Source organism: Oryctolagus cuniculus, chromosome 13, assembly GCF_964237555.1.
Source record: "Oryctolagus cuniculus chromosome 13, mOryCun1.1, whole genome shotgun sequence".
In the NCBI taxonomy this organism is placed as follows: Eukaryota; Metazoa; Chordata; class Mammalia; order Lagomorpha; family Leporidae; genus Oryctolagus; species Oryctolagus cuniculus.
This window is the reverse complement of record NC_091444.1, coordinates 104,793,909-104,810,696: the sequence shown is the minus strand read 5'-3', so window position 1 is coordinate 104,810,696 and position 16,788 is coordinate 104,793,909. Positions and strand designations below refer to the sequence as shown.

Genomic DNA, 16,788 nt, shown 5'->3' with positions numbered 1-16,788 from the left:
TTTTAAGAATGATCTTTTTCGCTAGCTTTCCTTTTAGATAGCTCCTATTGTTTAAAGTATATAAGTCTACTCTTTGGCAAAGTCCAGTCTGTGATTCATCCCATCTGTTGTGTTTGTCATCCTTGGACACTTGGATTTTTCCTCTCTTGGAGCTTGATCTGGGCCTTTTAAAAAATGTCTTTGACGTCTCCACTTTTAACTTTTTGAGCATCTGGAACACAGTTTAACTGTCTTAATGACCACGGCTGTAGCCTGTCTGGGTCCACCTCCATTGAGTATCTCCTGCTTATCTCTGCTTTTCATGTCTTATTTTTAAAATGAGTGTCATTTCTTGGCTGAAGCAATTATAATTAATGTTCCTTTTGGTATCATTATTAGAGGGCATGCTAGAGAGAGCTCCCGTGTTGCTGGTCCACTCATCAAATGCCTGCCAATCGCGGGAGCTAGGAACTCTGTCTGGGTCTCCCACATGGGTGGCAGGGACCCAAGCACTTGAGTCATCACCTGCTACCTTCCCAGGGTGTGCATCAGCAGGAAGCTGGAGTCTGGAACTGGAGCCGGGCATTGAATCCTGGCACTGCAACATGGGACACAGGTGCTAACCTGGTGACCAGCTCCTGGCTCCACTAGGCTAATCCTCCGCCTGCGGCGCTGGCACTCCGGGTTCTAGTCCCGGTCGGGGCGCCAGATTCTGTCCCGGTTGCCCCTCTTCCAGGCCAGCTCTCTGCTGTGGCCAGGGAGTGCAGTGGAGGATGGCCCAAGTGCTTGGGCCCTGCACCTGCATGGGAGACCAGGATAAGTACCTGGCTCCTGCCATCGGATCAGCGCCGGCCGTAGCAGCCATTTGGCGGGGGGTGAACCAATGGAAAAAGGAAGACCTTTCTTTCTGTCTCTCTCTTTGTCTAGCTCTGCCTGTCCAAAAAAAAAAAAAAAAATAAGGCTCCCTCTCTCCAGACTGCACCTCCTCAGAGCTCCGTGGGTGAGGAGCAAGGTTCAGGCTCTCTAATCTCTGAGCAGCTCCATCCCAAGGCTATCCCGAGACCCCACCCTAAGTCACCTCATTGACATGAACTCAGGCTTGGCAGGGGGGGGGGGGAGTGGGTGGGGTGGGAGGGGGGTGGGTGGGTGGTGGTGGTTGTTAGAGGAACAAGAGATACTCCCATCATTCAGAAAATCCCATGAGTTTTAGGAGCAGTCTGCCAAGAACTGGGAGTGAAGACCTGATGCATTTATTCTCACAGCGGGCCATCCTTCCTATCCTCATCCGATTGTCATCTGACTGTCTGTATACAAACTTGTACTTTAAAAAAATTTATTTTTCAAAAAGATTTACTGGCCGGCACTGCAGCTCACTAGGCTAATCCTCCGCCTGCGGCGCCAGCACCCCGGGTTCTAGTCCCGGTCGGGGCGCCGGATTCTGTCCTGGTTGCCCCTCTTCCAGGCCAGCTCTCTGCTGTGGCCAGGGAGGGCAGTGGAGGATGGCCCAAGTGCTTGGGCCCTGCACCCCATGGGAGACCAGGAGAAGTACCTGGCTCCTGGCTTCGGATCAGCGCAGTGCGCCGGCCGCGGCAGCCATTGGAGGGTGAACCAACGGCAAAGGAAGACCTTTCTCTCTGTCTCTACCTCTCACTGTCCACTCTGCCTGTCAAAAAAAAAAAAAAATTTACTGAGAGAAAGAGAGACACACAGAGAGAGTCATCCATCCACTGGCTCACCCTGCAGAGGCCAGAGCTGGGTCAGGCTGAAGCCAGGAGCCTGGAGCTCCATCTGGGTCTCCCATGTGTGTGTAGGGGCTCAAGTACTTGGGCCATCACCTGCGGCTTTCCCAGGCACATTAGTAGGGAGCTGGATTGGAAGCAGAGCAGCTGGGATTCCAAGCAGGGCTCCATTAAGGAACGCTGGCATCACAGGCTGGACCTGCTGGTGCCACTCCGGCACTGTTTACCGTATACCTGGAACTTGGCCCCTGGTGTGGCCAAGTGAGTTCTGACTCGGCAGTCTTGCTTTGAGCTATGCTAGGAGGCTCTGGGGACATGACTCAACCTGACACTCTGTGATGTCTGAAGCAGAGAAGCCTACGCCATCTCAGATGTGTGTGCTAAGTGGGGTTAAGATGTATTGTCCTGTTTTTGCACAACACACAGCAGTTCCAGCTGCATGGCTTGGGCTGGAATCGTTCACACTGTGCACTGCGATGAGGCCCGAGACAAATCACTTGTAACTACAACTACAAGGACAGGTGCAGTTCCCAGGGGCGATGCGCTGGAAGCCATTTTCTCAGGCCATTGATGAATATCCTTCCTATGTTAGAGCCAAAACTCTTTAAAATAACACGAAGGGGGGCCAGCATTGTGGCACAGTGGCTTAAGCTCCCACCTGAGATGCTGGCATCCCATGTAAGCGCCAGTTCAAGTCCCGGCTGCTCCACTTCCCGTCCAGCTCCCTGCCAATGCTCCTGGGGAAGCAGCAGCAGATGGCCCCGGTGCTTGGACCCCTGCACCCACATGGGAGACCTGAAGGAGTTCTGTGCTCCTGGCTTTGGGCAGGTCCCGCCTTGGCCACTGTGGTCAATCCCCGGTCACCTGCCCAATCCAGGTCTCCCACATGGGTGTCAGGCACCCAAGTATTTGAGCTCCACAGCTGCTTCCCAGAGCATGAGCTGGAAGCTAAATTGGAAGTCAGGGGCAGGACTCTATCCAAGGCACGCTGGCCTGGGATGTGGGGATCCCAAGTGAGGGCTTACCTTGCTTCATTGACTCACCTCATTAGCAACCGATTTTGTCACTCAGTATTGGGTTAGAGAAATCAGCGGCTCTTTTTCTTTTTTTAGGATTTTGAGAGGTAGAGTTACAGACAGAAGCAGAGAGAGAGAAAAAGATCTTCCATCCACTGGTTCACTCCTCAAATGGCCACAACAGCCAGAGCTGGGCTGATCCAGAGCCAGGAGCTGCTTCTGGGTCTTCCACGTGGGTACGGGGACCCAAGCACTTGGGCCATCTTCCACTGCTTTCCTAAGTCATAGCAGAGAGCGGGATCGGAAGGAGGGCAGCTTCAGACTCCAACAAGTGCCCAGATGGGATACTGGCCTCCTGTGCCACAGTACCAGCCCCAGTCAGAGCAGTTTTCATTGTGAAACCGTGTTGGTTAACCATCTGTTGTCTTAAAAATGTTTTCATTTCTAAGACAACATTTCATTTCATTTCATTTTTGAATGATTCCTTCTGTATGGAAAAACCCCAACCAGGCATCTCCTAAATAGGAAAAGCAGATCAGTGATTTCCAGGCGCTGGGGGAGGGAGTAGCATGGGGGAGGGGCTTCTGAACAGGTGTAGCGTGTCTCTCCGGGGTGAAAAGTGTTTTTGGAACTACACAGAGCGACTGTTGCACAGTATGCCAGATGAAAGCCACCGAGTTACGCCCTGGAGAATGGGTACGATGGCGACGCGTGTGTTATATGAATTCTACCCCAATGGAAAATGCAGTACAGGTGTGAGACAGGTGCAACAATCGGCTCCCATAACCTGCACTGCATCCCTTCCTGAACAAAAATGCTTACTGGTTGCCTTGGCTGTTTCCAGGTGTACAATTATATGACTACACAGATACATTTTATATTTATATATGTATATATAACAGGTAATATATATAATCGTATGCATACATGTAGATATGTAATATGTATGTACATAAATATGTAAGGCTCAGTTCACCTAGTAACATTCATTATGTTTTAAGAAAGCCCCACCCTGGATTAGTTTCTTGGCCAAATTATTATGTAGTTTCTTCATATAAAAATAGAACTACAGCCGGCGCCGCGGCTCACTAGGCTAATCCTCCGCCTTGCAGCGCCAGCACCCCGGGTTCTAGTCCCGGTCGGGGTGCCAGATTCTGTCCCGGTTGCTCCTCTTCCAGTCCAGCTCTCTGCTGTGGCCTGGGAGTGCAGTGGAGGATGGCCCAAGTGCTTGGGCCCTGCATCCGCATGGGAGACCAGGAGAAGCACCTGGCTCCTGGCTTCAGATTGGTGCAGTGCCGGCCATGGCGGCCATTCGGGTGGTGAACCAATGGAAGGAAGAGCTTTTTCTCTGTCTCTCTCACTGTCCACTCTGCCTGTCCAAAAAAAAAAAAAAAATAGAGCTACTTGTAACATTTCACTGTGAATTTGCCATTTATGCGATGCTCGGCAAACAAAACCTTTCACTGTGTTTTCCTGTATGGCAGCCTCAAGTGACTTCACAGAGCCACAGCTGCTCTTCCAGACCCTTCACAGAGGCAGCTGCCCGGCCTCCTTGTCATCCTCCCCTGCTTCCCCCGTGTGGCGGGGTTTTCTGCAGTTCCTAGAAGCCCGTGCAGCCAGGGGTGTCCTCGGGGACACGTCCTCCGCTCACCAGGAGATGTGCAGGGCGTGGCGGGTTCTGCGGTCTGGAGACGGCCACAGCCATGTGCATGCTGCTGCGCTGGATCTTCGGAGTCACCCTGCTGCCATCAGGCGGGGACAGGCTCTGTGCCTCTCCCAAGCCCCACCACCTGTCTCGACCAGCAAGGGAATGTGACAGAGGTGAGCTGGCCGGACGCGTGGCTTCCACCCGCCTCTTTCTCTACCTCTCTCCCCTTGCCTTTGGAACCCAGGCCTTAAAAAAAAAAAAAAAAAGGTTTATTTGTATTTCTTTGAAAGGCAAAGTGACAGAGGGCCAGATAGAGACAGAAAAAGATCTTCCATCTGTGGGTTTACTCCCCAAACGACCACACCAGCCACGGTTAGACCAGGCCACAAAGCCAGGAGCCGGGAACTCCATCCTGATCTCCCACATGGGTGGCAGGGGCCCAAGTACATGGGCCATCTTTTGCTGCCTTCCCAGGTGCATTTGCAGGGAGCTGGATTGGAAGTGGAACACTGGGGACTTGAAATGGCATTCTGATACACGATGCCAGCAGTGCAGGTGGTGGTTTAACCTGCTATGCCCTAGCGCCAGCCCCAAGGACCCCTGTCCCTGTGCGGCAGCCCCGAGCAAGACTCGAGTGGACAGCCGACAGCAACCCCTACACATGGGGAGGCACAGGCCTGCAGGGTGGAGTCACCCACAGAACGTTCTGTGTACTGTCCTTTATGGTAACTTCACATCACACAAGGCTGTCGAACTCTTGTATTTATCTGCTTATTGGTTTATATGAAAGGCAGGAAGACAGAGTGACAGCGAGACAGATCTGCCAGTCGCTGGTTTACTCCTCTGTGCCCACGACAGCCCAGGCTGGGCCAAGGCAAAGCCAGGAGCTTGGAATTCCTGTGGGTCTCCTACGTGCATGGCAGGAACCATCACCACTGTCTCTCAGGGTTCAGAAGCTTCCATTTGGTGTGTTGGGACCTGCATGTACACCCTATTGCCTATTTCTGCACAGCAGGCACTTTCAAAAAAAAAAAAATATATATATATATAGCTCTTCCATCCACTGGTTCACTCCCCAAATAGTTGCAATGGCTGGAGCTGCACCAATCCAAAGCCAAGAGCTTCTTCCAGGTCTCCCACATGGGTGCAGGGCCCCAAGCACTTGGGCCATCTTCCACTGCTTTCCCAGGCCATAGCAGAAAGCGGGATCAGAAGAGAAGCAGCTGGGACTCGAACTGGTGCCCATATGGGATGCCGGCACTGCAGGCTGAGGCTTAGCCCACTACGCCACAGCACAGGTCCCTAGAACACTAATAAAAGTATTTGCTAATCCAGTAATAAGCTTTTGCATGTTCAGTTCAGGGGGAGTACACTCGGTGGTATTAAATACACCAGAATTTTGCAGCAGAAAAGCACGTGTCTCAAGATGACATTCTTGGATGCCGCTGTCAAAATACCATCTGACGGCAAAGAATTGCAGGAATGATTCAGCTTCTTGAGTACTTAGTGAACCTTTCTCTTCCAGTGTTCTATACCAGCCCTCAGGATCCTGTGAGGTAGATCAGTTTCCATTCTAATTTGAATAAGCAGCCAGCCCTCGACGCTACTGACGCAGGTGGTGGTGTGGCAAGGGCTCTGCCTCTGACCCAGCGTGGAATGTCTCAAGTGCCTGTGTCCCCGCCCCTACCTGGGGGTCCAGGATGGAGCTCCTGGCTTCGCCCCTCCTGTTGTGGGAATTTGGGGAGTGAACCAGCAGATGGAAGACCTATCTCTTGCTCTTCTTTCAAATAAATTGATAACATTTTAAAAATACTTAGGGTTACTAAAATTTAAAAATGTAAAAAATACAGATAATCTTATTTCAAATCAAATATGTGCTTATAGCGTTTGCTAGGTGCGCTAAGTGTGCGTAGTGGAAAATGATGAGTTTGGATATTTTGAGGAGTCAGCCATTTACAGAGAATCACACACCCCTAGCTTGGATACCAGTTCTTTTATGAAACAAAGCTGGAAGGGACTCCTGTGGCTGATTTTCCCCTTGGGATATTTGGGTGTGGTTTATTTGAGTGGAATAAAGATAAGCAAGAAAATCTTTTACAACAAAAATTCCTGGATCTTACCAACAAGCCTAAGGAAGGAGGAAAAAAAAAAAAAAAAAAAAAAAAAGGCTGCAGACCTAACCTAGCCCTGTTTGCTTCTACGCGTGCGTGTATTGGACTTAATCCAGGTTAATAAAAATAACGCCGCAGGAGAGGTATGGGCGGTAGGATATTGAGGCTACTGGCTACCGGCATCTTAGTGGTTGAAAGAACATAAAAACATGAAGGCGGAAGGCAAACAGCAAGCAGTTATGAAACATAACAAGCTCCCTCGGTCTTTATTAGTGTGAAGGAAGCTAGAATCTAACAACAATTCCCCACATATGGTTCAAAGACAAAGGCTTCTTAGTTATTCTGCGTTTGCTCCTTTGAGGAAGTGAGAAAAAAAAACAGCTGTATTGGCACCCATGTTTATTTTCCGTTAAAACCCCATCCATTAGAACATGTCTCATTAAGCCGTAAAAATGGGGGAAAATGTTTATTCCCTAAAAAAAAAAAAAATGCTTGTTTCCTGTGGCACCTTGGATTCCGAGGTCAGTGTGACAAGGACACTTAGAAACACCCACCATCCAGGCCCTGTGTTCGAGTTCAGGACGTGACCCATCGCTGTCCTGTGCTCTGATGTCACAGGAAGAACCTAGCCTTGCTGAGCTCTGAGCACTGGAACCACGCCCAACCGCCGTCTGCCATTTGCAGTAAATCAAAAGATGCAGCTTACAAGCGAGGGCCTTGCTGCCATTGTGTTTGTCCTAATTAAGATTCAGGGTATGTGCCATGGTTGAGCCCGTCCATGCAGACGTGACGGGCTGTCATCACCTTGCCGGAGCGCTTGTCACAACATCGTTAAGATATGCGGTGCCCTGCGCTTCGGGAAAGCTCCGTCCAAGCAGATACTAACGTGCTGTCAGACGCATGCAAACACAAGCCGATCCGGCCCGCCCACTGGTCCTTTCTCTCCTGTTCGGACCATGAGAACCTCGTAGATGGGCTTGAAGCTGGAGCTTCAAATATCTGAGTGGGGGCGGGGGCGGGGGCGGGAGGGGGTGAGGCATTCCTGGGAGTAGGCTTGGAGGGCGATGGCCAGATCTGGTGGACGGAGCTTGGGGCATGGAGTTCTGAGTCTCCCGGGTGCAGTGTTTGATTTGGAACCTGTCAAATCGAAGCATGGCTTTCTCTCCTTGAGAACTTTCGCCGAGAATACACTGTAACTTTTCTTCTCTTTCCAAGCCTGCTGAGTGACGTCGCTGGAGCAGACAAACTCTGCATGAAAAGCAGTGGTCAGTGCGATGGGATGACGTCATCTGGGGGTTCTGTGCCGACGGTTCTTACGTCCTCAGACCCGGTATTTTTCTTTACCGTGCTCATTGATCACGCAAATGTGCTGAAACAGTGAAGCGTTAAAATGTATCAGTTTCTCCACAAACTCTGAGTGTAGAAAAAGGTCAGACCATAGCAACAGAACGCCACTGTGTACATGGTTACTGTTCATTTAAATACCTATGTGTGTCTTTAGATCTCTGTGTGTGAACTCGAAAGAGACTGTTCAAATGCTTGGCATAGGGTATGTGTTGATGCAGAGCCCTGACCCGAATCTGACTCCGTAGGGCCCTGTGCACTCTAAGTGCAGCCCTGGTTGACACAGATGTTTCCGACCGGTGAACTGACCACCACTTGGGCAGAGGGACAGACAACAGTGGCCGACACAACATGCACTCTTACTTGCCCCTTCTTGGGTAGCAAGTGATGCATTCGCAATATTCCAATTGCACAAGCAACAGAAATGGGGTCATTTCACTGTAACAAGGGAGTCGTTGGTAGGGCCCTAGGGTCACTCACAGAATCCGAGGCAGAGCTGGGTCAGCTGCAGAGACGGCAGCTGTGGTGCGGTGGATGCTGTCGGGGCACTGCTAGGATGGTGGCCCTCGGGCCGCTGGGACCTTTGGCATAAGTTTCTCCTCTCCAGGCCTGGGACATTGGTGGGTCTGCTCTGGGCGAGACCTCTACCTCCAGCTCATGCAGTGTTGGCCGGGGTTATGCTATGAGACCATTTCCCCAAAAGGGGGGGGGCACTTATGGGCTGCATGTCACTCTAACTGGGACCTTGTAGATTTCAAGCATGGATGTCAAATAGTTTCTAGAATGTCAACTACTATTATGACTAAGGGGAAAAAGCAGCATGGAGTCCCAGTGATGTTTCTTTAGTTCAAAGCAAGACAATTGATATGAGCCTCCATCATTCTAACACCTGCCTGGCAGTGGTGGGGACTGATGGGATTTATGGACACAAAGTACCCGGCCCAGAAGACACCCCCTAAACAGCAGCCCTACTGCTGTTTCTATCGCTTGCTAAATGATGTCGCTGTTAAGCTCTTAGAGCAACGGCCGAGGTATTTGCATGCAAGACTTACGTTCAGATCTCTGAAGTACTCGTTGTAATCCAAGGCATATCCCACCACAAATAAGTTAGGAATCTCGAAGCCAACATCTTAGCAGAGAGAGAGAGGGTGGGGGGAAAAACACCAGCATTTAGCGTATATCCAGGCACAGTCACCACATGCTGTCATTGGTGCTCATACTGTAAGGGACCGAGCCCGAGAGAGGCCTGAACCAAAAAGATGACCCACGGAGACACGGTGAAGCAGCAGGCACATTCGTCCGATGGATAATGAAAAATGGCGTTCAGAGCTGAGAAAGAGCTCAGGAGGCCCCCTGGAGAGCAAGAGGTACATACGAGTTCGTCCTGTGGCCCCCAGGATGACGTAACACCAAAGGAAACACTTGGAAAAGCAAAAAGGGCAGTTCAGCCAGAAGGTGCCGGAACCCTGCAGTCCGTGAACAAGTGCACAGGACGCACTCTGCCCCGGGCACTTGTGTCCTTGGCTGGTTCATGGGCCCCAGGAAAGCAAAACCTAGGAGTTAACGGGAGAGGAAACGGGATTGTGCCTTTTGAGAAATGCTCAGGATTATTTTAATAGTGGGCTTTGGGGCCATGGTGCAGAGGATATTAACAAAGCCTTGAGATGGATTTAGATGCAATACAAGGTAGCAGATTAAGCAAAAAGGAGAATTCCTGAAAGGAGGGGAGTTTTAGTGGAGAGGATTCTTAAAAGGAGAGCTATGATCTATTCCTTCAGAGATTTTTATTTTTTAGCTTTATTTGGAAGGGAGAGAGGCAGATTGCATCCAAATGGCCACAATGGTCTAGCCTGGAACCAGGAACTCCATCCTGGTCTTCCATGTGGGTAGCAGGGACCCAAGACCTTGGGCCATCTTCCCCTGCCTTCCCAAGGTCATCAGTGGGGAGCTGAGGTCAGCGCTGCTATGCCACAACGCTGGCCCCTCTTCAGAGGTCTTGAGACAATACATGTCCCTTGGTCCAGTGATGCTCAAACCTTTTCAGTCTTCCAGTCTGTGTACAGCGGTCATCAAAGAGGAGATGCACCTGTTTACTTTCCTGACACTGCACTGCGGTACAGCCAATGCACCTGTCACAGCTACTCCACCACCATTCCCACTGCTGTGACCAGAGAAGCAAGAGCAGCAGGTGGCGGAGGTTACATAAAGACATCTGAGGACCAGTCAAGGACGAGAAAGGAACAAAGAATAGCAAGCCTCAGAAATCCAGAAAGGCAGAGTGAGGAGAGAGAGTTTCTATCCACTGGTTCACTTCCCAAACGCCTGCAATAGCCGGGGCTGGACCAGGCTGAAGCCAGGAGCCTGGAACCCCGTCCAGGTCTCCCTTGTGTGTACAGGGGCCCAAGCATTTGGGGCATCTCCCACTGCCTTTCCGAGATGCATGAGCAGGGAGCCGGATTGGAAGTGGAGCGGCTAGGACTCGAACTGGCACTGATACGGGATGCCGATGTCTTAGATGGCAGCTTAGTATGCTGCTGGCCCTGAGATGGAGACTCCAAGCTAGCTAAGAGACCAGTAAATCCCAGGGTGTAACAACAGAAATGACCTCAGAGGAAGCAGTGCACTCCCAAGGACAGGCCTGGCAATTCAGGCTGGGTGAATGAGAGCCCAAAGGCAGTTGGGAAGAAACCCTGCGATGTCACGGACGGAGAGGAGGCCCATGGAACAGCGTGATCTTTCACTAGCAAGCCAACTCCATTTTCTTATCTGTAAAATGGGTATAACAGGGAGCAGCTGGGAGGCTGAATGAGCCTGTGTCCATACAGCTCTTAGAAGAGTGGCACAAGAGGAAGTTCTTCCTACTGTTAGCTGCTGCTACTTCACTCATGTTGTTGCAAGCATTGAGAGAAACCTGGCACTGGGGCACAGCAGTGCTGGCATTCTGTATGGGTGCTGGTTTGAGTCCCAGCTGTTCCACTTCTGATCCATCTCCCTGCTAATGCACCTGGGGGTGCTGGCCTGTGTGCATAGGCCCCTGCCACCCAAGCAGGAGACCTGGGTGGAGTTCCAGCCCAGCCATAGCCCTTGTGGCCATTTGGGGAGAAAACCAGCAAATGAAAGATCCCCTCCCAGTCCCTATTAACTCTGCCTTTCCAATACACAAGTCTAAAAAAAAAGCCATAATTAGCTAGGTTTACTATGTTTTCTTATCCATGCAGTAATCACTTGATAGCACTTCCTTAGAAAATTTGTTTCGTAACCTCATGTACCCATCTCTACATCCAGGTTGTATTCCTGAAACATCACACTCTAGGGCCCACCTGCCCAGAACTGACAGTCAGCACACGACGGAGCCTCACTGGTAGAATCGAGAGACCCTGCCCGAGGACCCACCCACACCCCGGCTTCTCCATTTCCAGTGTGTGTTCAGCTTGCCGATGGGAGCCGCGGGCAAACCATCCCAGGACTTTCAGAGCAAATACAAGCTATCACCGTTGGGCTAAAATGTGCGTAAGCCCATACAACAGAAATCACCTTGAGTGTTAGGACGAGAACCCAGCAGGCTCCCTGCTGAACCTCGGCAGGTCCTCCCAGCCCGAGGGAGGAGAGAGGAACGTGCTGCATGTATGCACGTGTGCGCGCGTGCACACACACACACGGCTGCAGTCCACAGGGCTGATGCCGCCTGCCAGTGAGGGCACTGAGGAACCTGGCGTTAGGGGGTTGGGGGAGAGCATGAGGAAGCTGGGGAGGGGACGGTCAGGCCTCCAGAGCCACATTCCACAAACCAGAGATTCTCAAACAGGGAGCACAACACCTCCACCCCAACCCAAGCCGGCAGCCCCCGCCCGGGCACTCACAGTTGGGCCGGAAGCTGTCACTTCTGGGCGTTCTCTTCACCAACAAACTGCCAACAAAACGAAACAACGCTTTGGTGCTCCCCCAAAAATCTCTGGGAACAGCACTCAGGACTGAACATCATTCGACTATATCCCCCCACCCCCACCCCTCCGCCTTTTAATTCATGCCCTGGCTACTGGTGGGGGTGGGGCACGACCTCAAAGGTTCTAGGCAAGAGGAAAGGGCCGGGGTGGCACTGTGGCATAGCGGGTTCAGCCACTGCCTGTGACGCCTGCGTCCCCAGTGGGCGCTGGCATTCTGTACGAGTGCCGGTTCAAGTCCCAGCTGTTCCACTTCCGATCCAGCTAATGGCCTGGGAAAGCAGAGGAAGACAAACCATGGACTTGGGCCCCTGTACCCCCATGGGAGACCCGGAAGCAACTCTGGTGGGTGGAATTTGGCCTGGCCCTGCGCTGGCTACTGCAGCCATTGGGGAATGAAATAACGGATGGAAGACAATTGATGGATCTCTCTGTGTCACATACGCACATATACTCTCTTCCTCTCTCTGCCTTTCAAATAAACAGAAGCCCAAGCAGTTGCACCGGTTTGGCCTGGCTGTTCCTGGAGACAGAGCTTGGGGCTGCAGAGGGCCGGTGGACGGGCTGGGCATCCCTCTAGAAACCCCCGGGGTGGGGCGCAGGCCTCACCTGGCGACCTTGATCATGTTGGGCCGGTACGTCCGAATGCTGCTGAGCAGGGCTCGCATGGTCCTCCCGGTCCCTACGACGTCCTTGGCAGAGGGAACAGCACAGTCAGCTACGGGTACGGGGGAGCTGTGCCTTATTGAGAATGCACCCTGGTTAGACGCCATCCCACTGAGGAGCAGGCGGGAGGCAGAGTGGCCCAGTTATATTTTAGATAAGTGCTGCTTTCTGGAAGATGAGGTTTGGGGGGTGGGGGTGGAGTGAATGTTTTCTCATGGAGCCCCTTAGCTGTGCTCAAGGCCTGAAGCTGGGCCTCCGCGCGCAGTCCATCTGGGGCCCTGTGTGCCCCTGCAGAGGCTGTGTTTGGCCCGAGGTTAGGGCACACAATACAAGGCGCATGAATTTTCATGGCCGTGGGATGCCCCACTGAATACGCCCGGTGGATAAGCACCTCCCCCTCGGCGGCCCCGCTCAATAGGGGACTGGAGGGGCCCGGGCCGCAGCTGGCAACGCCCGTGAATGTCCTCGGGCCGAGAAGCGGCTGCCAGGAGCTGATTATCTGAACAACAGGTCTGAGTGGGACCAGGGCCCGGCTGTGCGTTTGGCTGCGGGGTCTACTTGATGGGGTCTATTAAAGCCAGAGCCACTCCGGATACGCCGGGCAGCACGGAACAAAGGCTGCCAACAGCCCCCCCCCCCAACCAGGCGGTGCCAGCCACTGAGACAGGCGTGTTGCTGAGCAACCAACATGCAGCCATCGCTGGACCCCTCCCTGTGGCCAGGGCCTTGTCCTTTCTCCTCCCCCTCCCTCCCTGTTCCTCCTTTGTCTCTTTTTTGTTAAATGGAAAAACAAAAATGTTAACAGTTTTTCCCTGGGTTGCCTCTTTAACATTTTTTTAAGTTAATTTGTTTGAGATGTCTTCCATCCCCCTGTTCACTCCCCAAATGGTCACAACCACCAGAGCTGAGCCGACCCAATGCCAGGGGCCAGGAGATTCTTCCGGGTCTCCCACGTGGGTGCAGGGGCCCAAGCACTTGGGCCATCTTCTGCTGCTTGTCAGGTGCATTAGCAGGGAGCTGGATTGGAAGTGGAGCAGCCGGGACATGAACCAGCGTCCATGTGGGCTGCTGGCACTGCAGGTGGAGTCTTAGCCCACTGTGCCACAACGCCAGCCCCAGGCTGCAGCTTCTAACACACATTGCTGAAGGTATCCAAGGATAGCTTAGTCATTGGGGGTCACAAGCAAGAACAGTTTGAATCCAAACTGCTCTGTTTCTGATCCAGCTCCCGCTAATGGCCTGGAAAGCAGAGGATGGCCCACGTGCTTGGGCCCTGTACCCACGTGGGAGACCTGGAAGAAGCTCCTAGCTTTGGCCTGGCTCAGCCCCAGCTTTTGTGGCTCTTTGGGTAGTAAATCAGCAGATGGAAGATCGATTTCTCTTTCAAATAAATCTTTAAAAAAAAAAAAATTCTGGGGGCCAGCGCTGTGGCACAGTGGGTTAACACGCTGGCCTGAAGCACTGGCATCACATATGGCCGCCGGTTCGAGACCCGGCTGTTCCACTTCCAATCCAGCTCTCTGCTGTGGCCTGGGAAAGCAGCAGAAGATGGCCCAAGTCCTTGGGCCCCTGCACCCATGTGGGAGACCTGGAAGAAGCTCCTGGCTCCTGATTGGTGCATCTCTGGCTATTGCAGCCAATTGGGGAGTGAACCATCGGATGGAAGACCTCTCTCTCTGCCTCTGCTTCTCTGTGTAACTCTGACTTTCAAATAAATAAATCTTTAAAAATACATCCGGGCAGGACCGGCGCCACGGCTCACTAGGCTAATCCTCCGCCTAGCGGCGCCGGCACACTGGGTTCTAGTCCCGGTTGGGGCGCCGGATTCTGTCCCGGTTGCCCCTCTTCCAGGCCAGCTCTCTGCTGTGGCCCGGGAGTGCAGTGGAGGATGGCCCAGGTGCTTGGGCCCTGTACCCCATGGGAGACCAGGAAAGGCACCTGGCTCCTGGCTCCTGCCATCGGATCAGCGCGGTGCGCCGGCCGAAGCGCGCCGTCTGCGGTGGCCATTGGAGGGTGAACCAATGGCAAAGGAAGACCTTTCTCTCTGTCTCTCTCTCTCTCACTGTCCACTCTGTCAAAAAAAAAAAAAAAAAAAAAAAAAAAACATCCGGGCAGACATGCACAGAGCGGGAGCTAAGTCCTTGGCCTATTGATGACAAGTTGTGCATTTTAAAACTCACTGTTGGATTCTTCCAGTTCCGGGGTGGAATAGAAAGAGCCAGCTTACCTCAACAATGAGGACATTCTGAAAGAAACAAGACCCAGGTCTCAGTCTCCCGTAAGTACGGCTCACGGGATAAACACACGCTTCGCATACAGTGAGACTTACGGTGCGCCCCATCCCAGTGACGACAGGGCGTCTGGGCGCTCCAGGCTGGCTGGAAGCCCGGGTCCCTGGGGAAGAGCTCCATGTGCCATTGCTAGGAGCCCTCTGCAGAGTAGGGGCAGGTTTGTCTACCCCGCCACCCCTCTGAAGAGCTCTTCTCAGACGGTCCCACCTCAGTCCTGCTCAGCAGCCCCACCCAGCGTTCCTTGGGGATGCAAAGCTTGCGTGGGTCACCTGCTCAGCGGCGGCAGCCCCCAGAGCCCCCAGGACTCAGCACGCACTCTGGGAGTTTCAACCCGAGGCAAGGGTAGGGAGAGGAAGAACAGGACTTGCTGAATGGGGGAATAACAACCAATGAAACTTATTGATGAGTTAAATCAGCCGGTCAGGCGGATTAGCAGTAACACATCCATGACGTCCCCCAGGTTAGAATCCGACCGTGTCATGGACCAGTCCTGTTAGCCAAAGGCAGAGACTCCTCCCTCGGTGAAAGCGAGTTTTTCTTTCTTTCCGTGACCTTTCGTTCTCTTGTGATTTACATCACATTTAAAAATACTATCAAATCTTACACACTAGATACCTAATGCAGAAGACATTTAATGAGGGCCCGGCGCTGTAGCACAGCGGGTTAACACTCTGGCCTGAAGCGCCGGCATCCCATATGGACGCTGGTTTGAGTCCCTGCTGCTCCACTTCCAACCCAGCTCAAGCACTCGGGTCGTCGTCTGCTGATTTCCCAGGCACATTAGCAGGGAGTTGGATCAGAATTGGAGCAGCCGGGGCTTACACAGGATGCTGTAGATACAGGCGGCAGCTTGAGCCACTGCACCACAACACAGACCCCTATTTTATTTGAAAGGTGGAAAGAAAGACTGCCTGTCCACTGGTTCACTCCCCTGATGCCTGCAAGAGCTAAGGCAGGGCTAGGCCGAAGTCAGGAGCCTAAAACTTCATCCGGGTCTCCCATGTGGGTGGCAGAGACCCTGGTGCTTGAGCCATCACTACTGCCTCCCAAGGTGTATCAGAAAGAAGTTAGCTTTGGAAGGGGAACCAGGCACTCCGATGTGGTTTGGGGCCTCTTGAGCAGTGGCTAGGGGGCTATGCCTCACGCTGGCCTTAACCTCGTCCATTTTCAAAGCCATGGAATCCTCCGCTCCACCAGTCCGTGGGCAGAGGAGTCCCCTCGGTGTGTTGGACATGCTTCCCTGTAATCGCAACCCTCATTCCACAGCTGTCGGCCAGGATGTGCGATTTTCATTAGAGGGTTAGCAACTAGAACACTTGGAGCATGTTGTGGTTAGCTGAATTTCCTGATTCTTTGTGCCTCAACTTTACAAAGAAAAATCCTTCTAACGTATGCAAGCCTGCGTCGTGGCCTAATTAAGTAGAGAGCACTGGACAGGAGCGAAGCTGATGTGTTTGGGGTTAACAGTTCAGATGCTCAGAAAGCAAAACCTTGACCTTTGGGAAGATCAGCCTCCACTCTGAGATGGAGGAGGGCGGGAAGAGGGCCTTGGAGCCCCTTCATCGCTCCTCACTCCCAGCTTACACACTCCCCACCCCCCAACACAGTCACTTTGCACTCTTCTAGCTGTTTCTGGTCATTACTGCTGTATTTCTAACAGATAGACTGAGAGGCCAACGTGGCACTGGCATCTATGGGCGCCGGCTCAAGAACTGGCTGCTCCTCCTCTAATCCAGCTCCCTGCTGATGTTCCCGGAAAAGCAGCAAAAGGTGGCCCGAGTGCTTGGGCCCCTGGCGCCCACGTGGGAGACCCAGATGGAACTCCTGGGTCCTGGCTTAGACCCAGCCCTGGCCGTTGTGTCCATTTGGGGGAGTGGACCCACAGATGGAAGATCTGTCTCCCCCTCCTCTTTCAAATAAATAATTTTTCTAGAAAAGATATATTGAATAATGCATTTCATATACCCATTCATTTTTTTAATTTTTTTAATTTTTTTTTATTTATTTATTTTTTGACAGGCAGAGTGGACAGTGAGAGAGAGAGAGAGAGAGA

The 16,788-nt window shown here is 52.4% G+C and overlaps 1 protein-coding gene across 10 annotated transcripts in view; it reads right to left on the bottom strand.

Annotated features, from left to right (window-relative positions):
• Positions 1 to 6,730: 6,730 nt before the first annotated feature.
• PRTFDC1 (phosphoribosyl transferase domain containing 1) overlaps positions 6,731 to 16,788 on the bottom strand; it is an 84,712-nt gene continuing 74,654 nt past the window's right edge. For 5 of the 10 annotated variants that reach the window (XM_051821001.2, XM_051821007.2, XM_051821003.2 and 2 more), the window contains 5 exons: positions 14,672 to 14,689; positions 12,388 to 12,470; positions 11,698 to 11,744; positions 8,890 to 8,966; positions 6,731 to 7,862 (listed from right to left, as the gene is read on the bottom strand). In XM_051821001.2, coding sequence (XP_051676961.2) covers positions 7,815 to 7,862; positions 8,890 to 8,966; positions 11,698 to 11,744; positions 12,388 to 12,470; positions 14,672 to 14,689 — 273 coding nt within the window. In that variant the 3' untranslated portion in view covers positions 6,731 to 7,814. Of the gene's footprint in view, positions 7,863 to 8,889; positions 8,967 to 11,697; positions 11,745 to 12,387; positions 12,471 to 14,624; positions 14,690 to 16,788 lie in introns of those variants that run through there. The other 5 variants (XM_070056120.1, XM_051821004.2, XM_051821002.2 and 2 more) reach the window with 3 other exon arrangements.